Genomic DNA, 23790 nt, shown 5'->3' with positions numbered 1-23790 from the left:
CACAGAAAGAAGGATGAACTTGAACAACTACCAGATGCAAAGTAGTACAGCATATGTAGATCACCATTTTGGCTATACATAATATAATATCAGCAGAACTATAACATCCAAAGCACAATACAAAATCCCAAATTCCAGTTTAGGAAGCTTAGCTGAACATCTTAAAGCTCTGTTTCAAACTTGAGGCAGATACCCATGCTGAAAAGTTCTTGATACAGAAGTTTTGCACCGTATGGAACATTGATTCTTACAATGTTTTCTGCTGATTTGCAGAAGACACAGTAAGGTCCTCGGATCTTTCGGCCGCCCAACACCGGCCTCTGTATCACATTTGCAGCCCTCTTGCAGGTCTGACATATGTGCATATGGGAGAAATCACTGAGGGTGAACATTCGTTCATAGAGGTTGGCAGCTGCGCCGTGAGCGAGTAAGCAATCGCGCTCCATCTCTCCAAACTTAACACCACCATATCTCTTCCGGTCAGCCACTGGCTGCCGGGTGAGTGGATGAACCGGGCCGGTGTTTCGATACTTCACCTTGTCCTCTGCCATGTGTATAAGTCTTTGGTAGAAGGTGGGGCCCATGAAGATCATACTCTGCATAAATTCCCCAGTGCGGCCATTTATGACCTTTTCACTTCCCCATCTACAAAAACCAGACCTGAATCCAAAAGGTGCCAAGGTCAAGGAATGTTGTAATGAAGAAAGGTATGTGCTGTGGAAACTGGAAACTTATAACTTTGTAATTAAAACAAATAGAGTGCAAATGCAATAAATTTGACCTCAAGTTGCAGACTTTACCAAACAGGCCAGCAATTTAACTTTTCATGAACTTCATAAAGAAAAACATATACTTTTCTCACAGGAAGTAATTGGATTGCATCTTACCGTTGCAGCTGATCATATATAATATCAACTGAGGGGGTAGAGAAAGGAGTAGCATAAGTTGCTGATCCTCCACAGGCAATTCCTTTCCCAAGAGCAGCCTCAAGCAACTGACCTGGTGTTTGACGGGTTGGGAAGGCATGTGGATTGATGACAATATCAGGGACTATGCCTTGGCGAGTGAAAGGAAAATTCTCCTGGTGCTCTAGTAAACCAATGACACCTTTCTGGCCATGCATGCTTGAGAATTTGTCCCCCAACCGAGGAGAACGAACCTTCGACCATTAAGCACATGAATAACAATAAGCTATTATCATGTTAATGGTGATAAAGTTATAGAAAGAATCAGAAAAATACATCATCAGAAATTAAGCTATTCAAAGCAGACCTTTTTTTTAATGGTTTCACCAAACCTTTTTTGACGTAGAACATCTTAGCTAAAGTTATCGTTAGGAATAATTTATCTAGTTGTTATATGTTTTTTACATTGAAAGTCTAGAATATTATATGGCTAGTTTATACATGCTTGTATTGTAGTAGGAAAGGATGATGGATATATGATATTTTGAAGCTTTAGGCTTGGGTTGGTCTCCAATTTGTATTTTCCTTCTAGCAGGTATGTTCTTCCAACGATCCACAACATCATTTTTTCTTACTTAATTAACATGAGCAAAAAACGAACCGTATATGCAGAGTTAAAATGAAAGACAACCCATCACCCTCCAAATCATGCATAGTCGAGATTTCACCTAACAAGAGAACAAAACTTCAACCATTTAAGAGCATTTATGTGAAGAAAAAATATTACCGAAATTAATAATGCTCGAGCTAAAACATGTCCGGGCACCGTGCTAACACTAAGTGGTAGAAAGCAGAGCTAAGAATTGAAAATGAAAGGAAAATCATACGAAGTTATTTGAAGCACTAAGGGATAATTTATAAATATTTGCGAGATAAAAAGAAGCATCTATAATTCACTTTCTTCCAAATCAAACTTGCATAATTTTTTTTTTTTTTACTTGAAACCCCTTCAAAATCTAACTTTATTCCATATAATGACATTTATGATGGCATTGTTGGATATAATCTTTTGCTACTGCTTTCACCTCACATTTTTCATGCTTAGCGGACATAAGCAAACAACTTCACATAAATGTGGACTTCAAATATAAGACAACCGCCCTCCTTCTCAGAGAAGGAACCTTGAGGATGGACAAACTCATTATATAAATAACTAAATATTAAAGAAAGTAAAAATAAAAATTCAAAGCAAAATCTTATATTTCTTTGTACTAGGCGAAGAGGCTAACTGATGTGATACGTTCAAGAATTGCACATGAAACTCATTACGAATCACAAAGTTTACCAATATAAGATTAGAGTATCGTAGGTTAAGATTCAAGAAATTTTCCGTTATCAAAATGTTATGATAAGCAATTACAAACTAGTTGTTTAGACATAATTAATGATGGATCTCAAAAGTATCGCAATAAAGCAAATGCAGAAAATAATAAAGTCCCACGGCTAATGTCTAGAAAGTTCACAACGAGTTACCTTGCTCACTCACACTCAAGTCGGGCTTAGCGGGAGAAGGCCTTTAGCAAACTCAATGAAGCCACGAAGACGATGGCAACACCAATGGCCTTGAACCACGGAAAGGTTGACGGTGACGAGGATAGCGTGAATGCTTGACTGTCGACGCTCCAATCCTAGCTTGAGAATTGTCGGTCGATGATGCTCACAAGAATCGGGACGACTCGCTCCAAATATTCTTCAACGGTGGCGTCGTCTTCAAATCCTACGTCAAAGCACGGAGATCGTAGGATATTAATGCTTCCGTCGGCGTTGAATACTAGTCCCCACTCAAACTCCGGGTCCGCCATACATGCTTGGCGTGGAGAATTCTTCAAGGAGAGGGGAACTAAGTGAAGGTGATGGAGAGTCCTTGCTTTGGAAGAAGGAGGAGGAGGATGGGGAAGGGGACGACATCTTCTCAAGGGGAGAAGGTGAGGCCGACGGGTGCAAGGAGGAGGGAGCTTGGGTTTGGAGAGAATTAGGTTTGGGAGGTTAGCTTTAGGGAATTAATAAAAAATCTGAATTAATTTCAGATTTGATTAAGTTTGGAGGGAAAATTGATTTGAATTTTAAATTTCAAATCAAGCAATTAAGGCATTTAATGGGGGTTAATGAGGGGAAGCCAATGAAGGTGGCCGGCGGCTTATAGGGAGAGGGAGGAGGTTTAAAACTCAAAACCTGAAATTAATTTCAGGATTTTGAATGCTCGAGCTAAAACATGTCTGGGCACCGTGCTAACACTAAGTGGTAGAAAGCAGAGCTAAGAATTGAAAATGAAAGGAAAATCATACGAAGTTATTTGAAGCACTAAGGGATAATTTATAAATATTTGCGAGAAAAAAAGAAGCATCTATAATTCACTTTCGTTCAAATCAAACTTGCATAAATTTTATTTTTTTTACTTAAAACCCCTTCAAAATCTAACTTTATTCCATATAATGACATTTATGATGGCATTGTTGGATATAATCTTTTGCTACTGCTTTCACCTCACATTTTTCATGCTTAGCGGACATAAGCAAACAACTTCACATAAATGTGGACTTCAAATATAAGGCAACCGCCCTCCTTCTCAGGGGAGGAACCAATCATTCTTTTATGGATGGACAAACTCATTACATAAATAACTAAATATTAAAGAAAGTAAAAATAAAAATTCAAAACAAAATCTTATATTTCTTTGTACTAGGCGAAGAGGCTAACATTTGGAAAATTTGAAGGAGAACCTATGGAGCAGATCACTTTGATTAAGTTCAAGCAAGTTTTCAGCAATTGATTTGTTCCTCTTCAATAAGACATGAAAACATAAAAGTTTTTTAAATATTACCCAAGCATCAAAGATAATAACTCGATATAAGGCAAATTTATATGATTATCTAAATATGCTCCAGAGCTGATTGGTATTCCAGATGAGAAATGTTAAGGATTTTTATGAGAGTCAAAAGATTAATTATGAAAGCAATAGATTCCAATTTGCAACAAGGATTTTACTAAGTAGAGAGTGCAAGATTAATTGCGTATGATATGATTATGGTAAGATAGAATTGAGAAAACAATAATAAAAATAGCCCAATAGGTGGTGGAGGCAGCTAATTTGAGAAGAAGCAAAAAAATTATTTATGGGCAACAATATCAATCAAAGAAAAACTAGCTTGTGAGTTTAGTTTGTGCTACACGTGGGAAGCTTCATTCAAGGAAATATTTGTTAACTTTAACATTGAAAGATGCTATCTATGTAGCGAGCAAGGTCAAATAAAGAAAAATTACCTAAATAAAATCTAGGGTGATAGAGGACAAAGGGGAATCTAAAGGTTAGAGTAGCTTAGAGGTGAAAAACTTGCTATGACAAACTAGTGGTGAAAGGATGACAAAATTCATATGCTTAAAGATTGTATTCGCCAAATTCATAAATATTACTAAAGCACTGACCGGTCCAAAAGGCAATCTCAAAAACTCATAATGCTCATACCTCAATTCGAAATGTTATCTTTCCAGCATCACTGTCATTCACCCTCACATGATTATAACTAAATTTTATATCAATTCTAGAAAATAATAAAACTACCTCTAATTGATTAAACAAATTATCATTTCTCAATAGAGGATATGTGTTCTTAATTTTCATCTTATTCATTACCACACATAATCTCGCTATATCCATCTTCTTGACAAACAAAATTGGGGAACTCCAAGGAGATGTACCGGATCTAATGCACCCCTTCTCTATCAACAATGATATTTGAATATTTAGTTCTAATATTTAATAACCATTCTATTTGGTGCTTTAATAATCATTACAATTTCATATTGGTTTATCTATTACAAACTTCACTTGCCTTTTGATGCAACGTAAAAAGTTTTTCATGAAAAATATCAATATACTCTTTCACCCTTTTGTGTGACACTCTACAATATTGTTAAGAGATATTATGGGGAGTTACAGGATGGGTGTATGTTTGTTAATTTTATGCATCAACAAATAAAAGGATGCGAAGAACTCAAGATTTGGTCTCAAGTTCAGGAATTTTACAACATGATGTATTTAGGATTTTAGAGAAATCCATAATACAAAATACGAGGAAGATTGGTAGCAACTCCTAACGAATGGTAGGAGTCATGCAATGAAACATTTGGAGCCTTGAGGGGGTTCCAAATATCATGCATGAAGGAAAATGTACATGATTATCTTTTGAGTTTATGTTTCAACAAATGACGTGGATGACTTGGAGTTTGATTTCAAGCTCCAACAATTCATATATAAAATATTTAGAGCCTTGGGGTGGCTCCAAAAGTTATACATGAGAAAAGAGAGAGTGTTGTTTGTTGATCTTGTGCTTCAACAAACAAGGGATGGAATGAAACTATGATTTTGATCCTAAGGTCACAAGATTCATGCAATATAACACTTGGAGTTTTGCGGAAACTCCAAATATCATGCATGAAGAGGATGTGCATGAGAAAGAGAACTCCCCATCCCTCTAAGAATGTTCGGATACGTTAAAAAGAGGGAATGGCTCATTTGAAAGCTTCTAAATGGATTCCAAAGATCAATTTTAGGGTGATCTAAGAGGAACCTAAGAGAATATGCATGTGTGGACATGTCATTTTAGGATGCCAACAAATATCCAAGTCATTTGTTGTTGCCTGTGGCCAATTAACTTGCCAATTAGAGTGAAGGGTTATTTGTTATCATCCCTATGAGACTTGTAAAATACCCAAGATGAGTTTGATTAGTTTTATTTGTTCTAGGATTTGCACAAAATAAATCTTTGGGGATTAATGTAAAAAATCCTACGACAACTTGTTTGATTTTCCAAACAATCGAACGCATTTTAGACATTCAACAAAACCATAAAAAATTCACAAGTTTCATTAAATGTGAGCTCCTATAGTTGTGTGTTAACTTTGTCATAACATACAAATCTAAGAGATGGTACAAAGCATGCAACACTGTGAAAGTCTACACCTCGACATTTAACTTATCATCAAATAAATATCCTAAACTTAGGAGTTTAGTAGTAGGTGAAGGTATTGGACACAACATGAATGCATTACATGCAAGATATAGGCATTGAACACAAGTCCAACGACCCGGTGCCTTGCTGCCGTCCTTTTGGCTCCACATGAGAGCAAGTCATGGGAAATTACTTGATTTCCATGACTTAAACAAGTGGACAATGACATACAAAGGATTTTCTTTGGGTTTGAAAAGTAAAAGCGAGGTTTTCTAGGGACCGAAAGCATTTGGAGCATCAAACACACATCAACGGGATTAGGGACCTAGGTTTCACTAAGTTATTGAGAAGTTTACCATGCCGAGTTGTCACAACCGGACCCACAATCCACTCGCCTTCTCAAAAGCGAGATTGAAGCGACGAGCTGTTGTCCAAGCTCCTCCGTAAGCAGAGTCAGCTGTCCAAAGTGCTCTAAAGCTATTGTCCTCCATGTTTGAAGGCTTCCATATGCCGCTTTGCGGTTCCAAACTTGTCGGACTTGCAAAAAGGAGTGGAAGAAACCTCTAGACCGTTCTTGAGTGTAAGAAGAGAGGGAGAACAACGTACCTAAAGCTTCAAACTCTTCTACCGTGAAAAGTAAGCCGCACGACAGCCCCACTCCATTCGGATCCAGTCCGGTTGGGCTTCAACAGACGTACACGAAAGAGGAAATCTCCTACTGCTCGGTCTTGGCTGCCCTCAGTAAATCACATGCGAAAGATACAACAGAAGGGCCACTCAGTCCGAACCCCCAGCCGACCGAGCCGTCCAACTCCGCAAGGTCACACACGCATGAGGAAGAGGGCTTCTGTCTCCGCCTCCTTCTTTCTTGGTTGGAAGAACCGCACGCAAACAACAGGTCTCGAGCTCATCTCCTTTTCTTGACCTCACGTTCGGATACGCGACAAATGAAGTCAAATGACCCTGTCTTCCGTCTCTCGCCTCTCGCCCTTTCTATAAAGGAAACGAGGCCTCGTTCGTTCAATAAGATTTTCTGCTGCGATATCCTCATCTTCCGCTGCAGAAGTAAGAGGGAAAAGACCTTGTAGCAGAGAACTTTGAATTTTAGCTGTCATATTGTCTTTCCTTATTTGGGGAAATGATGAGAGAGGACCACAAAGTCAATATAACCTATTTGGGGTCAAATTGAACTTGAATTGGGTTAATTAGGCTGAAATTGGTCAAATTGGATCCAATTTGAATTGATTAGGGCAATTCGAGTCCAATTGGTCCGATCGAGCCAAATTTGTGGAATTGGGCTTGAATCGGCGTCGAATTGCATCGAATTTGGTTCAACGAGGCTCGGCGAGATCCGATTATGTTCGATTTGGACCAATTTTGGGTCGATCCGGATCAATTTAACTTTAATTTAATTTAATTGAGCTTAATTTAATTAAATTGAGGTTCGATTTGGGTCAATTTGCGTTCTACAATGATCAATCATGTTGATCAAGCCGATTCCAGCCCAGGCTCGAATCGTCTTGATCGGGGTCGGGTCAAAGCGAAAAACACATCAACAATAATGCTCTAAATCCATCTAGACATTCTTGAAAAGAGAGTTGAAAGAAGCAATCACTTGACTTCATAAATGCTTTCAAATCCCATGAACATGAAAGTGACTCACCTACATAATATGGATATAAAACAAGCCATTAGTTTATAAATAACTTTATTCATCTAAAATTAATATTCAATCAACCACTAATTTGAATACAAGGCATTGTCACCCAACTTATATAAATAGAGTAACAAAAATAAAATAGCAACAAAAATAAGGTCAAAGATTTGAACTCAAATTTAATCCTATCCTAAACTAAATCCAATCTAATAAGATAATCAAAATCAAGTTCAAGATTATTCAAAAGGATAATTCAACACAATAAAATAAATCTATTAAAAATCCGATAAAATTGGGTCATAATTAAATATGGGCAAAAAAGGCTTAAAATTTTAATTTGATTCATCTCCTTTGCAGCTCAATTCAACTCATCTTGTTTAGGCTAGAGAAAATGACCAAAATGGTCCATTGACTCTGTAAAAGACTAAAATAATCTTAACTATATTAAATGACAATTTTGATCTCTCAACTCTTTAAAGAGGAATCAAAATAGTCTCACCATGAGACTATTTTAATTCCTTTAAAAACTTGAGGGAACAAAATGATTTTTTAATATAGTGGGGACCATTTTGATATTTCATAGAGTCAATGGATAATTTTGATCATTTTCTCATTTAGGATATGAAAGATGTCTTTGTCTTGACTAAACTAGTTGAATTGTATAAAATCAACAATCATATGTATTTACTATGGAGAGTGACAGATTTAAAACCATGAAGCTTGATGGAGGCAATCTACTCACTGCACCATGCCCTCCCTCTTGTAATAAGGATTACAAGATCCAAGATTCTGCTACATAAAGCAAACTTAATCCTAAGATGAGAGGAATTTTCCAGAAATTATGAAATCCTTGAGTCCCTGGTCACTCATATCCATGCAAGGTTAGAAAAATTAAATAAATTCCCGGCAGAGGGCAGTATTAAGTAATCCCAAAAGCAAACAAACCAGTCTCAGCGTCTGTTTATGACAAATGCTAAAGCAAACTTATTCAAAACATGAGAGAGGAATTTTGCAGAAATTATGAAGCCCTCGAGAGTCCATGATCACTCATATCTACGCACGGTCAGAAAAATTAAATAAATTCCCAGTGAAGTGTAGTATTAAATATACCAAAATAAAACAAACCTGTCTCAACGTCACAACCGCAAAGTTCTTTCCTTCATCATTCGAAGAAAGCAACACCTTTTGTACCATACCCTTCTCTGTGTGCTTCAGTTTTACACCATGATCTTCTCCAGACTCCGCAACCTTCCCTATAACAATATCTCCACTATTTAGGCTTGCACCAACATATGGCAGACCATCATCTTCAAGGCTGTCTACACGACCCTTTTTGCTTTGCATTTTACCAAAGTCCACCTTGTCTTTTGGTTTAAGACGCACAGAATTTTCTTTATTGTCAACATCAGCTTTGTAGCTCCTAAAATGTTCAGTACGGAACAAACCTCTTTGCAAGGAAGCTTCATTCATAACCAATGAATCTTCCTGATTATATCCCTGGTGAACATTTACTGCAACAATAGCATTTTGACCATTGAAAAGTTCAGGTCTTACAAAATGGCCCTTCCCCAAACAGTAATCAGGCCTACCCAGACACTCAGCTGTCAAAGTTCTGAAAAGTGGCTTCTGTGGGTAGTACATCTGGTGGGTCAGAGTGTCCACTCTGATATCAGGATTGGTTGTTGAGAAGCCAATTGCTTGCTGAGAATGTTTTTCTGCCTGGTAGAGGACCCTTCTTGCAAAATTATGGTTAGCAAATGGAATGATCCCACAGCTCAAAGCCAAAAGGAATGAAAGATCCAATTCACAATGGGTATAGTTAACAATTGGCTGCTTCTCATCCTTCTTATAAAGATACTTTATTCCCCATGCAGTTCGACAGTCCTCTTCCTCTTCCACACCTATGAGTTCAATAATTTTTGCATCCATAAGAGACTGGAAAGAGGTAAATCCTCCTTTAAATTTGTTCACGTTCTTCAGATTCTCAACAATAACTAGAGGCCTTAGGATTCTCCCAGCATCAGAAAATATACGGACTTCTTTCTGCTGCTCATCTCTTTTAATTTCCACCTATGCCAAATAAACAAGTAAACTAAACAAAAATCCAATTTAACAACCAATTAATTTAATCAAGTAAACTAACTAAAAACAAGTGATTAATATGATTTTTTTTTTCTTTTAAAAACAGGAAATGCTAAAGCATCCATGTAGGCAGTATTGATGAGAGATGACAGCCTTTCACCAGCATTGGTCCTGAACCCTAATGAATTGGGATGTTCTTGACTATCCTTTCCATGCATAAAAATAACCGGACCAGAACTCTATAAATAAATTCATAAATACAACGTAATTGATCCCTGCTAAGTTTAGGAAAACTCTGAAAATTTGAAATAACAAGGAGCATTAGACGAGCAAAATAACATTCTGATTTTTACTGCTCCACATTTCACATTTATCTATTTTATAGTTTGTTTTTAAATGTAGCGTGCCTATGATGTTGATGACAATAAGAACAGGATGTGTTCTCTTAGGGTTTTGAGCACCTTGGTGATATTGGTTACTGTTGCAAGTATTTTGATTCAGCTTCAACGCTTCTGATTCCCTATTACTTTCTAGCTGCCTACTTGGAGTTGTATTGATTACTATGGCTGCTCTAATTTTTTTCCTTCCCGCATTCTGCTCCTTGTGATGGTTTTCCTTGTGTAGTCGCAACAGTCAGTGGCTTATGGTTTACTTTATTGTAGCTACTACTGCATATGATGGATATTTTCCTTTACAGTTTACACGACATTTCAAGTACAGCTACCTTCGGTTGCATGTTTCCTATTCTAAAAAAACAGCGACCTTCCATCAGCAGTGAATCAAATACTTCATGTGTGGGTTGAAATTTTGAGATTATTCCTTGTAATTTTAGCCAGATCTAAGGATTCTGCAAAAACAATGGCATAGGGTCTTTCAAATTATAAATAAGATGTTTGAGGCATGCATTTTAATATAACTTTAAAATAAAATTTTCATTTCTCTCTCAAACTTGGTTGCGGTATTGGATGCGAATTCTTTAGGAACGTAGCATGTCGTAATAAATTCTGCAGGATTGCACATTCTAGTACTTGCATGAGGCTTAGATATTTAGCCACGTTCGTTACATACCGGTTTCCATTATATAGTGAGTTCTAAATTGTTGTAAGGGTTTTATTTGTTCTTAGATTTCTTTTCTTGCGAATTTTTTGAATTGGACGACTTCTAAATTATCACATAGAGCGACTTAAAACATGTTTTCTAGTTTTATATTAAAAAAGACAAATTTTAGCCAAAATTAAAAGTTGAGAAACTATGAATTTTGACTTTGTTTCTATGAAAATCTAAATTTGGTAAAAGAACACAAATTTTGCCAATCAAAAGTGGAAATCAATATCAAGAATGATAAATGGATCACCAAGGAAATGGAAGTTTTGATTGCATTGCAAACATAATTAGAAAAATTGTCAGAAAATTAATACCAAATGAGAGTAAATCAAGTAATGGATCAACATAATACTTTGGAAACGAGAAAAAAAAATGTTAAAATGATCCCTGAAGTGTTTGTATAAGGCCACTTTGGTTACAAGCTATAAATGTGTTCAATTTAGTCCTTTAGCTCCTCATATATGATTCAGAATAATCCATATGTTAGATTATTTTGGATCAGATCCAAGGCGTTGAGAAATTAATTTGGATCAAATTTGGGGGAATAGACTAAATTGGACATTAGGTGATGCGATCAAAAGATCGCAAAGATACATAAGAACTAGGTCTTCCTTTTAACATACCACAAAATGAAAAAATACAAATAACACCAAAAGAAGCTTATATCATAAAATATTTCAGCACCATACAACTCTCATAAAACTTAAACTTATCATAAAGATAACACCTAAAACCGCATTTCCTTGAAAAGAAAGATACAAATGAGATGGTCACTTGCGGAGAGAAGAAAGAGATAAGAAACCCGAGGCAAAATCGTAGAAGAGAAGAGAAATGGAACAACCTCGCAAGCTTTTCCCAGGAGAAACCTGCAGGTTTTGCTGTCCAAAAAATTATCACATAATCTATCTTTTTAAACTTCAAAACATCACATATTTATAGGTAAAAAGAGGCAGCCAAACAACCTAAAACAAATCCAGCCGAACCAACCAGGAAAGGGGAAACAGAAGGCCAGCAAGCGGTCCAGGAGCAGCACCCTAAGGGCCACAAGGGGGACATGAAAAGGCAGCCACGGGAGACAGGAACGAGTGCCCACAGGGAACTGAAATGGGCAGCCACGTGGAGAGGAAAAGCCACGGGACGAGCCAGTAGTGGAACCGAACGGGCAGCAAAGAGGGGGAGAAGGAGGGAATGAACCTGATTTGGCAGTAATTACATATTAATGAGCTGATTTTAGTATAGGCCATAACAGCTCACCAAAGAGGACAGCCCAAACATCAACCCAAAATCAATTGCCCCTCCTTTGCCTATATCAAATTCTTCCCCGGTTGAAAGTGATCATCTCATGATGATGCTGCATGAATACGTTCCCGACGAGACGAAGGATCCACATCCAATTCTTGAATCATAGCCTCATCCTTCTTCAGGATCTCTTCTCTTTCTTGCTTGAATTTAGTCTAGAGATTTTTCTTCTTCTTTTCGTATTTTTCCGTACACAATTTCATTTTCATTTAAAGCTTGTATAATTCATTTTGTAGTGGATCGATAGAATCTCCTTATGGTGGAATCCATCTGTTGATTGGAATTTGAAATTCAAGATCGTCTGGCAGATTTTCACCCACAACAGACTTAATGTCTTCATGATTTTCCATTTTTTTAACACTTAAAAAAAACACAAACAACCTAGGAAAATACTAAACTAGGCTCCGATACCAAATTGATGCAATCAAAATATCACAAAGATACATAAGAACTAGGTCTTCCTTTTAACATACCACAAAATGACAAAATACAAATAACACTAAAAGAAGCTTATATCATAAAATATTTCAACACCATACAACTCTCATAAAACTTAAACTTATCATAAAGATAACATCTAAAACCGCATTTCCTTGAAAAGAAAGATACAAATGAGATGGTCACATGCGGAGAGAAGAAAGAGATAAGAAACCCGAGACAAAATCGTGGAGGAGAAGAGAAATGGAACAACCACGCAAGCTTTTCCAAGAAGAAACCCGCAGGTTTTGCTGTCAAAAAATTATCACATAATCTCTCTTTTTAAACTTCAAAACATCACATATATATAGGTAAAAAGAGGCAGCCAAACAACCCAAAACAAATCCAGCCGAACCAACGAGGAAAGGGGAAACAAAAGGCCAACATGCGGTCTAGGAGCAGAACCCGAAGGGCCATAAGGGGGGGCAGGAAAAGGCAGCCACGGAAGATAGGAACGGATGCCCACAGGTACCGGAAACAGAGGCAGCCACGAGAGAAGAAAAACCCACAGGATAGGAGCCAGATGGAGGGAACCGAACGGCAGCAGAGAGGGGGAGAAGGAGGGAATGAAACCTGATTGGCATTAATTACACATTAATAAGCTGATTTAGTAGATGACATAGCAGCTCACTAAAGGGGACAACCCAAAACCAATCCAAAATCCAATTTGCCCCCCCACCTTGCCTACATCATTAGGTATTATGAGACTAAAATGGCCCACCATAAATAGTTTATGAACCATTTTGACATTTTTTTTCCATTGAAAACTAATTCGATGCACTCACGGGAACTAAATATCGAATCTAACAATAATGATGAACCCACTCATAACATTGTTTGAGAGAAACTTAAGATTTGTTTTAGCGAAATCTATTAACGTCACAATGAAATAGGAGATGAATTAATATTTTTATGAATTTTTAAAATCTTTAGATGGCTTATTTATTAATCTAAAATTTTCATGACTAAGCTTAAATAATTTTAATTTTATGACTAAGCTTAAATAATTTTAAAATAAGATGAAATTTAATTTATAGACCTTTGAAAAACCATAAAATATCTCAAATTAATTTCAGACATGATTACCATTAAATAAATAAGTTTTCAAAATTTTAGGTAATTGAAAACTCTAGCAAAGAGAGACAAATCACATTTTAGATTATTTTTTTCTTAATCTAAATCTTAATAAAAAATAAATGCAACTTAATTAAATTGAACAAGTGCATATAATTTTGATGAAATCCAATGGAAGCAAGGAAAAATAGGGCTTGATGTAGGTGGAAGGTTAGGTCCAACACGAATGCAATTTCATGCACGAGAGGTTATCAGATCCAATTCCAACAACTCGGCGCTTTGTCATCCTTTAGCTTAGGTTCTTAAATGAGAACCAACTACGATAAATCACTGAATTTTTATAGATAAAAAAGACGACAGCAAGGATTAGGCTAAGTTGTTATATATATCCTCAGTTATATCATGAGGTTCCCAGAGAAAGGCCTCCTTTACACCAAGAATGACACACTCCATGCATAAAATGATATTGGTCAAAACATTTATAGAAGAATTTGATTTTTTGAATGCAGAACATATCCTTTTATATTATCACAATCATGTACTTATCTACATAGATAATAATCTAATATTCAATGAAAGAACCGAAAACTATGAGATTGATTATCACTTCATTCATGATGTTATCTTATCAAAAAAGATAATTATTCCTCTTGTTTTCACCTCATATCAACTAGTAGGAAATATTCACCAAAGTTTTGAGTCCTCTTCTATTTTAAGAAAAGTGTAAAAGCTGGAGTTCACCAATATATATGCTCAAGCTTGAAGGGGGAATGAGTATTATCTTTTATCTTAGATAAGTAGTCTTACTATGGCCGATGCCCATCTTAACTTGGTGCTTTTTTAGGACAATATAATCTTTCTACTATTTATAAATAAGAAATCCTCCTATAAAATAAGTATAATATCTTTTTCTCTTGACAAATACATTATCATTGAGTCCACCAAGATGACCTTAAATAAGCTAACATGGTTATAAATTCCCTATTTAGCCCAACAACTATGGAGTAATTTGATATGATTTTGTAATATGAGATAAAATGATAGTGATAGCATAACCATTGCAACATATCCCCCGATAACTTAATTTTCAATCAACAACAATTGTGTTTGCAATACAGTGAACCAAATATATTGAAAGGAGGAACAAAGCTGCTTACTAGTTACTCATTTTTATTTGGAATAAAAAAAAATTAAACTAGATGGCGAGTAAAAAATAATCAACATATTAAAGAAGATATGTATTGGAAAAAAGATTTTAATAACTTGGCACATAGCAAAGAGAAGAAACGCATCAAAGGATGGGATGCAGAATTACTTAGAAGCATACAAAAAAATTTAGAAAATGTCCGAAAACATTTGTGCAAAATAAAGTTAGCAATATCAAGTATTATTCATTAAGAATGAAAGGGGATGGAAGTAGATTTATGAAGCAAACCAAAAATAGTTTGCATAAGGCTTATGATGATCATCATCACAATGGCCTCAATATGGTGGAGTTCATGTAATCGTCGTCACATACAAAAAACATTATGCAAGAGGATAATTTCTTACAAATGTTCCATAATATCTCATAAAAAATGATAATAGTTGCATTACAATCATTTCAATATTTCACAATGGCTATTTGTAACAAATACGCTTTTCATAAAGATTGCATGACTAAAAATTCAGTTAATTTATGCTTGTTATGTGAAGTGTGAACTGATAGAAAAGGTTATGTTGCTTCAAGTAACAACCAAACTTTATTTAATAAAGTCATAGTTATTATTATTATTATTATAAAAGAAACCAACTTGCAAGTGAAATATAGTAGGGAATAAATATCCAATAACCTCCCGGTTGACGCTAACCTGGGGATGGATTTGCCCAGCTCGCCGCCTTTGCTTAAATTTAGAGACAAATAACTCAGCATCTCGGCAGACTCCAATCCATTCCCCATTTAGCAATACCTTAATCCTTTTGCTCAATGATGAGAAAGGAGCCCCTTCCAATTTATCCATTCCACATGATATCAGTTTCTCAATAATGGATTCCGACTTCTTTAAGCTAACAAGAGCAGTGATTGCCAAATTTTTAACCAGCCCACAGTTTTCGCCATCTGGAGTAGACAAGAAACACAGCCTTCCAAAGTACGAAGGATTCCTATATGCAAAATTCAATAAGTCATAACAAACAAAATGAATTCGAATACTTAGTCAGAAATGGTATTCATTCGCATGGTAATAACAAAGCTGCAAATGCAAGCTATTCAAAATTATAGAACAGTAAAGCACATGACAACAGCTCTAAAAACAAAAAAAGAACTTCCAGTAATATTAAGACTGCCAGAAGCAAATAAATAGAGCACTAGGATAAGAAAAGCATGCTCGGCTACGAAATTAATAAAAACTCCAAGAAGAGCCAGATGAAGTTCTTCAGAAGGTTGAACTTTTTTTCCACTTAATTTCAGCGCTTGATAGGATGAAAATTATCATAATTGGTATTTAAGAGAGAAAAGTAATCAAGAGAACCCAATTAGGTAATGGTAATAAGTCAACCAGAGACTTATTTTCCGCATAAATCTTACTACACGTCTCAAGCCTAGTAAAATAGAAGATAATCCTTAACTTGTAAACACATAATACCAAAAGGTCAATAAAAATACTTGAAGGCTATTACGAGCCAAGAATGACAAGGAATTTCTTCAATAGGGCATAGGGTTCAAGGGACAGAATTGAGCCATTTCCCTATTATAAACAATAGCAAGAAATACGTATCGCCAATGGGTCAGGGGACTGAAGTGCACTTTACATTCAGCTGTATTATTGTGGGCTCAGACTTCTGCTGATATCGGGAGCGAAGGAACAGGTAAGGAGATGGTATCAGGACCAAAATAAAATATAAAATATAAAATATTAAAAAATAAAATAAAATAAGTTAAAAGAGATGGTATCAGGACCATGGTATGGCAGGCTTTCCCAGCTTCATGAGTTGATGCAGTTCCCAATGATTCTTGACTTAATTTCAAGCGAATCCTTACACAGTAAAATGTATGATCTGAATAAACACCATGCAATGATTTCCCATTTTGTCATCAGAAAGAGTGCCAAAGAAAATCATGCCATAAATTAAAATTTGGTTGATATAAAAACATACTGGCTTACTTGTTCTATTTATGAAAATTTCAATAATCAAGAAAATTTTAAATGAATGAAAGGAAAGAAAAGCAACTAACGGATATCTGGCATCTCCTGCTTTTCCTGCATATAAGACAGATTGACGTGTCTTTCTAAGATCAGATATTAACTGAAGTGGATTTGTTCTTCTTAGAGTGGCAACTATGCCTGCAGTCCTCTCTGTCCTCTTATAAGGATGACACCACTGCCCGGTTGAAAAAGCCCTGTTTAAGCCATTGGTGATAATAGAAGAATCCAAGTATCTTTCAATAAACTGCAGCTCATCATCCCCATTCAAATCTCTCTGCATAGCTTTAACCATGCGCCGCTCAGCATGTCTTATGTGTGACCACAGCTCTCTTGAAAGAAGCTTGCCGGCTAATTCCAGCCTTTTATTCCTAAAATCATCCTTGTTGTCACACTTTCTCTTGCCCATATAGGATAAAAGAAGACATTTTGCCATGTATCCAAGGAAAAGAGCTTTCTGCCGCAATCCAGTAATGCCAGGAAACAAATATTTATCAATATATTCATCAAAAGACTCAGTTGGTGGGAACTTGGCATCTTTAATGAGTTTGTTTACAAACTCACGAGCTTTATCTCCTCTACGAAAACCCTCGCACATCTCATCAGCATCTCTGATGGTCACCAATATCATGTTTACCACATCAGTACTGGTGCCTTCAAGATCCATCATTTCAAAAACTTCCTTGTCAGAAGACACTCCAAGGGCAAAGAACATGATCCAAATAGGCATTGTGGCGTACAAGAAATACAAACTGATCATTTTTACTCCACTGTTACCTTCAGCTTTAGTAGATTCAAGCAGTTTAATATAAACTCTTCTCCTTTTCATCTCAGACATATACTGTGCTGTCCAGCACGGTTTATCAGTGATCCAGAGTCTTGTCATGCACCTCTGTTCTTGAGCAATGAAAGTCTGCAGGATTGAAGAAGCATAAGGATAATTTAATACAATAATTAAGGCTTCAAATTTGACCTTATTTAAAAAAAAATTCCTCCTTTGCAGTATTAAACAAAACTCACAAATACAAATTGTACAACCCCATGTGCTAATTTGCCTCAAAAGCATTTGGTCAAAGAATACATTTGCCTCAAAAGAGCTCGACCACAGGAGTACCCAACGGAAGTGATCCTCACCCTAGTAAAGCAAGCCCAAGAAAAGCTCGATCAAAGAAGCATACACCCCAGACAAGTTTAACTAAGAGAGAAACTTACCTAGAAGATCTCGAACAAAGGAGGAACTCCCCTAAAGGAAGAATCTCCTACTAGAGGCAACACATCATTCTCAAAGGGCCCCTAATCCAAAATACAGGAGATGTAAACCTACCGACCCCAAGGTAACAACCTCTTCATTTATGCTACTACTCAGCTCAACAGAACTCACTCAGGGCATTCCCTAGAAGCACTCACCAGAGACACTCGTCAGAAACACTTGCCGAGGGCACTCATCGAAGGCCCTCCCTAAGGGCACTCGCCGAAGATATTTACCAAAGGTACTCGCCAAGGGCATAATCAGAATAATTCCATATCCATATCAAATATGACTGGACATGTGTATCCATTCCAGTTACTTCATGTTTCCGTAATAGTCAAATATTATACTATTTTATTATTTTCTAGGTTTAACCTCTATTGTAGCCTTCTCAAAACTATAAATAATGGGTTGGGATGTGTAATTAGGAGCTTTTTTTTTTTATTAAATATAATAGTACATTATGCATAGATAGATTTTAGAGCTCATCTTCCTATTCACCAACCTCTCTCTCTCTCTTTCTATATCCATCGCCTTAGCTAGTCTTAACAGTATGGTCAATGTGACTTTTTGCAAACAAATTTGATCCAACACATGCTATTTAAAGATGCATTTGGTATCAATCACAATTTAGTTAAATTTTTCAACAATTTCTAAGCATATTACTCTTAGCCTACATGTTTGACATTTTGATCCTTTAACACTAGAACCATCACCTCTACTTTGATGTTTAATTAAAATTGAAAAAAAAAAGAAATTGAAATTTATAACTCATTAATATGAACCTCATTACATGTAAAGAATGACTGCACAAACATGCAAAATGCATATATACAAACTTACAGTCGTGTGTGTGGCTTTACATGTTTATATGCTTGCACACAAGCACAAATAAAATAAACATTTCTCCCAAAAAGAGAATGATCATTATTCTCCTATTTTTATTTCTCTTGTGTGTGACCTTCAAATTCAAGAGCATAATATTAACTATAACCTATAAAATTAAAAATATTAAACTATTTTATATTTTGTAGTAATTCAACCATTTACATTCATCAAACATAATAAATTAAAAGAAAAGCCAAATTATTTTAAAAGTATTTCACCAATCAAAATCATTGAATCATATTAATTACCTATGCACTTAATTTCAAGCAATTTGAAAAGCTCTTCTAACATACTATAGGATGTATTTCAAAATCCTTAAAAAACTATTTTGCATTTGTCTTCACTTAACCAAGTAGGAGAAAATGTAAAAGCTCTTCATTCATATATAATGCACTCCTAATAAACTCAACCAAAAAACTGTTAAAGGTGAAATGGCGTAGTAAACTTGGGAGGATCTCATCTCTTTCTCTCAAAGATGTGCGCAAGATGAAGTTCAAGTAGTATATTTCTCCAAAGTACAACTAATTTTTGTTCAGATTTCTCTATATTATTTTTAAGTAAAAATAATGTAGAATCATTTGGGTCATCATTTTCTAACTAATAGTTATTAATGCCCTCGTGCCTAAGTAATGGTTCAAATGATATTATATTAAAAGAATTAAGCTCTGACATTGAGCTCGCGAGATTGAGTCGCAAAACTAACCTCTTCACAAAGCAAGCATAAGATTGCGTATATCAACCCCTAACCAGACCCTATAAAAGTGGAAGTTTGTAAATGGTAAGCCTTCTAATATTTATTATTTGATATTTAAATAAGAGTATAAAAAATACAAGCGCAGACATAATAGTTTATACAAATTCAATCAAAAGGTCAACCAACCCTCCCTCTACCACCCTTGCCTAGACAAACCTCCTTCACCCCTAAAACCTTTTTCCCTATTTTCTTATGTGATATTGCAAGATTGATTTCCATCACAGACCTCGTATAAAAATCTATATAAAGAGGAAAATCACAAAAAATCCACCCAAAGTGCATTTACACACGAACTCTGACTAGACATGCAAACATAGCCACAAAAGAAAATACAAACACAAAAACTCAAAAACTATATCTACCTTCTCCATGCCTTTTATCAAGAAGTAACCACCAGGATCAAAGAAGCAATCATTTTTATCTTGAGAGTGAAGCCAACAAAGATCTGACCTAACCATCACAGGCAATCTCCCCAAAACAATCTCACTTTCTTTATCATCCACTACCCTCTTATGGACACCTGCATCTTGGCCAGTCTTGGCTTTGTCACTTACTTGATGTACATAAACCTGTTATAGACAAACGGGTCAGTAGATATAATGAATGTGCACAGACAACAACAAAAAAAATTCCTACAGAAAATAAAGATCATGATCAAAATGAATTAATATTATTTTCATTTAATAAATACATCTATCTGTGCACAAGAATTTTGGAACATGCACAGGTTCAATAGCGCATAAATATGCAAAACACACTTCCATGAGATGATGAGTGTGTGCGTGCGTCTGGCCAGGTTGGTTGGCAAGCCTCCATGTGTGCCATCACAAAAGAGACCAATGAAATCAATCAGCTTCAAAGCACCATGAGAAAATTGCATCAGAATACAAGTTGCAATTGGAAAACAGAAACAAAATGAGAGAACACCACAAAATGATCAGATTGTATGTAGAAGACCTTTTAAAATATACTTTTATCTATGTATTTCACTAACATCAAACTTTAGTTGTGCGGAGAATGCTAATTCTCCTCTTAAGAAGAAAAAATTTCATCTCCATATAAAATTAAGGACCCATACATATATATATGCATGTGACATATTCATAATTATATACAAAAACAAATACAAAGATTCAATAAGCTTACAATTTAAGAACTTGTTACTCAAGATCATGCATGTTGGCCTAAGTGTGAGGACTTATTTTGAAATTATGCATAAATAAACAACAAAAATAGTTGGGATAAAGCTAACGATGATCATGATAATATTTTAAGCAATGAATGATACATACATGCAATAAGCTTGTTTACCTGTACTCTAACTTTAACTTTCATCTGAGACGAGTATGTCATGTTTTGTAGCCTAGCATGTTTTGGTGTCAGTTTGAGTTCTTGCTCCTCAAGATCATTTTTTTCAACCCAAAAAACTGGCTTCTCCAGTCTCACCTTCCCAAATGATACTGTAGCATGTTTCCATGCGCCATCACCCTTGGCATCCTGTGGGTTATAGTCCGGTTCCACTGCAACTTCCCCAAGGGAATCAAAAAGATCTTGAAGTCCATTTTTCACAAAGTCATTATATGAATTTATCTGGTGACTGACGAGACCATATTCATTAAAAAAGGCCCTTGAAGCATCTTTGAAGAACTTTTCTAGCATTTCCATGCTCATGTCAAGTCGTTCCACATGTTCAATAGAAGAATCAATGCTCATTGAATCATAACTAGACTTCCCTTTTGAATTATCTTCCGGTATAAAGTCGGCATCGACATCAAGCAAGTCTAATGACTGTCCCTCTTCCATCTATAAGTTTTGCAAAAAAAACATGCAAGAATATACTTAGATGAAATTACCTCAATTAGATTATGGAATAAATGCAGAACCAAAACTAAACACAGGTTTACAGCTGAAGCAACTTGTCTTCCCGGAGAGGGGGAAAAAATCAAAGTTGTGACTGTCAAAATTCATCAGGATCTGCTACACTTATGTAACAACATTTACCAGTACAGAAAATGCATTGATGAAGAATATATCATTAAGAAGGACAATCGAGCATAAGCTGCTCACTTTAACATATTAGTCAAACCAACAACCCAATAGATGGTACTGAGAAAAATAAGGCGGGGCACAACAAGGTTAGGCAGAGAAACAAGAGTCATTCTGTGAGAATCTGCACAAGGTAAGAGCTTGAAAAGAGTCTAAATATAATAAAATTAGCAGCATATAGAGCACGCTGAGAGTGAATTTGCGACGCTATGCACAATTTTACTTTTGAAACTGCTGTCACATTCCTATTTAAGTCCAACTTTCTTGCTATTTTTAGAAGAAAAAAATAGGAGAATTAACTTTTAAAAATCAAATATTTTAGAGTACAATAGTTCAAATCTTTTTTGAAGGAAAATATCTATAAAGATCAAACCAACAATAAAAAACTTTATTTTCCTCAAAACATTTTTTACGACTAATTTTACATTAGTCCCAAATGAAATCATAACAATCCTGAGATCTAACCCTCAAACATCTTAAGCCCCTAAAACATGGCATAAATTATTGAAAAGAAAAGGAAGAAAAAAGCTATGTTCATGCACAAGTATCGTGCACTGATTAAACCACAAAGAAGCTGCAGTAAATGCACGCTGAACCACTACAAATATATTTTCGGGTATTATGTCGCGCTGCCTACATACCAAAAAAACTCCGGTCTTCCTCCAAGCAGCATTGAAAGACAACTCTAAAAAATCAATGATTGATGTGAGTTCCGAACATGAATCTAAGTCAATGACCCCTTCAAAATAACTAGGGAGAATGGGAGAATAAAAAAGAAAGCCAAATATAAAGCGAGTGCGAACAAGAGAAAGGTAAGGCATTATACCTCCGTGTTCGCCGCCGGTGAAACCGACACTTCGTCGGCGGGTGAATCTATCTCCATCGAAGTGATCTAACGAAAGAATAGGGTTCCGCAACTTGACGATACGGACCTGGGTGGGGAGATATCTTCCCTGTCTTCACTGCGGCAGAAACCCAGTAGGACTGTGAGCACAGTGATGGCCCAGTGTAAAATGAGTTGTACCAAAATAATGCCCGGCAAAAGTTCGATGGAAGCCGATTTGTTCACCGAATTCTTTTATAATTAAAGTTTTGGGCAGCTCAATTTTATCTATTGGTTATTGGTAGAGAGTTGATTATCAACTAAAATTTTATTTGAGATAATTTTTTTTTTATTTTTTAAAATAATTTTTTAACACAAAAATTTTTTAAATTATTTTTTTATTAGAAATAGTATTAGAAAATAGTTAAAAAGTTATCCTAAATTAAGCCTAAAAGATATTGAATTTCAATCTTATATAGTTATATATATTAAGTGTGTATGAATTTGTCTTAATTGGCCTAAATATCTCTAAAAAATTAAGCTTTTATTAGTAGTGTCAAGGAGTTTCAAATTTGAGTTAAAATTGATCATTTTTGAAACTCAAATTCAATCTATATAATAAATAGGTGAAAAAAAAGCTGAATCTGAGTCCGAACCGCTGACAATCCAGATTCATCTGAATCTAACTCAAAAACTTTTTTTTTATTAAGGCTTTATTTGGGGCGGCTTTCTTACTGCTTCTTAAAGCAGCTTTTTTGTAAGCAGCAGTAAGAAAACCCTCCCAAACAAAACCTAAACCGGGAAATAATAAATAAATAACTTGATATAAGGATATGTGATTGTAAAATTTAGGAACTTTTAACAACTTTGTATTTACACTCATAAATACTAATATATTTTAAGTGTGTTTTATATTGCTGTTTTTTAAATGAGTTGGTTCATGAGCTAATGAGTCGAATCAGGTTGACTCGAGCTTGACTCGTTAGCTCATCAAACACAACTCACGAGCCATTTATCGCGCTAAGCCTGAGCGAATCACAAATAGGCTTCATTCACTTACACCTCTGATTGTGTGTAAATTATTTCGTCTTCGCCATTGCCTCCTAGCTGTTTTAGTGATTCTAGATTACTTTACAATAACCTTTAGGCTAGGTTATTGATGTTATCATCAAAGAATGTTTTCCTTGTAACAATTATTTTGAAATTATTGGTCAGGCTTTGAGTGGGGGCTTCCCTTTCTT

At 35.6% G+C, this 23790-nt stretch overlaps 1 protein-coding gene across 1 annotated transcript; it reads right to left on the bottom strand.

Annotated features, from left to right (window-relative positions):
* LOC110106948 (DNA-directed RNA polymerases IV and V subunit 2) lies at nucleotides 1–22756 on the bottom strand. The gene is made up of 8 exons (XM_020837049.2): nucleotides 22553–22756; nucleotides 20992–21483; nucleotides 20043–20249; nucleotides 16822–17702; nucleotides 15458–15749; nucleotides 8697–9641; nucleotides 888–1159; nucleotides 1–660 (listed from the first exon to the last, which is right to left on the bottom strand). Exons 1-8 carry the CDS (start codon nucleotides 22607–22609, stop codon nucleotides 162–164), a joined length of 3645 nt encoding a protein of 1214 aa, XP_020692708.1. The 5' UTR covers nucleotides 22610–22756; the 3' UTR covers nucleotides 1–161.
* Between the last annotated feature and the right edge of the window lie 1034 nt (nucleotides 22757–23790).

Source organism: Dendrobium catenatum, unplaced genomic scaffold (genome assembly GCF_001605985.2).
Source record: "Dendrobium catenatum unplaced genomic scaffold, ASM160598v2 original_scaffold_234600, whole genome shotgun sequence".
Classification (NCBI taxonomy): Eukaryota; Viridiplantae; Streptophyta; class Magnoliopsida; order Asparagales; family Orchidaceae; genus Dendrobium; species Dendrobium catenatum.
Note: the sequence above shows the minus strand (reverse complement) of the source record. Positions and strands in the feature narration are given on the sequence as shown.

Coding starts and splice junctions, on each gene's coding strand:
- LOC110106948 (XM_020837049.2), bottom strand. CDS start 22,609: ATGGAGATAGATTCACCCGCCGACGAAGTGTCGGTTTCACCGGCGGCG. Junction 20,250..20,991: donor AAGTTAAAGTTAGAGTACAG/GTAAACAAGCTT, acceptor TGTCTATAACAG/GTTTATGTACATCAAGTAAG. Junction 17,703..20,042: donor TGATAAAAGGCATGGAGAAG/GTAGATATAGTT, acceptor TCAATCCTGCAG/ACTTTCATTGCTCAAGAACA.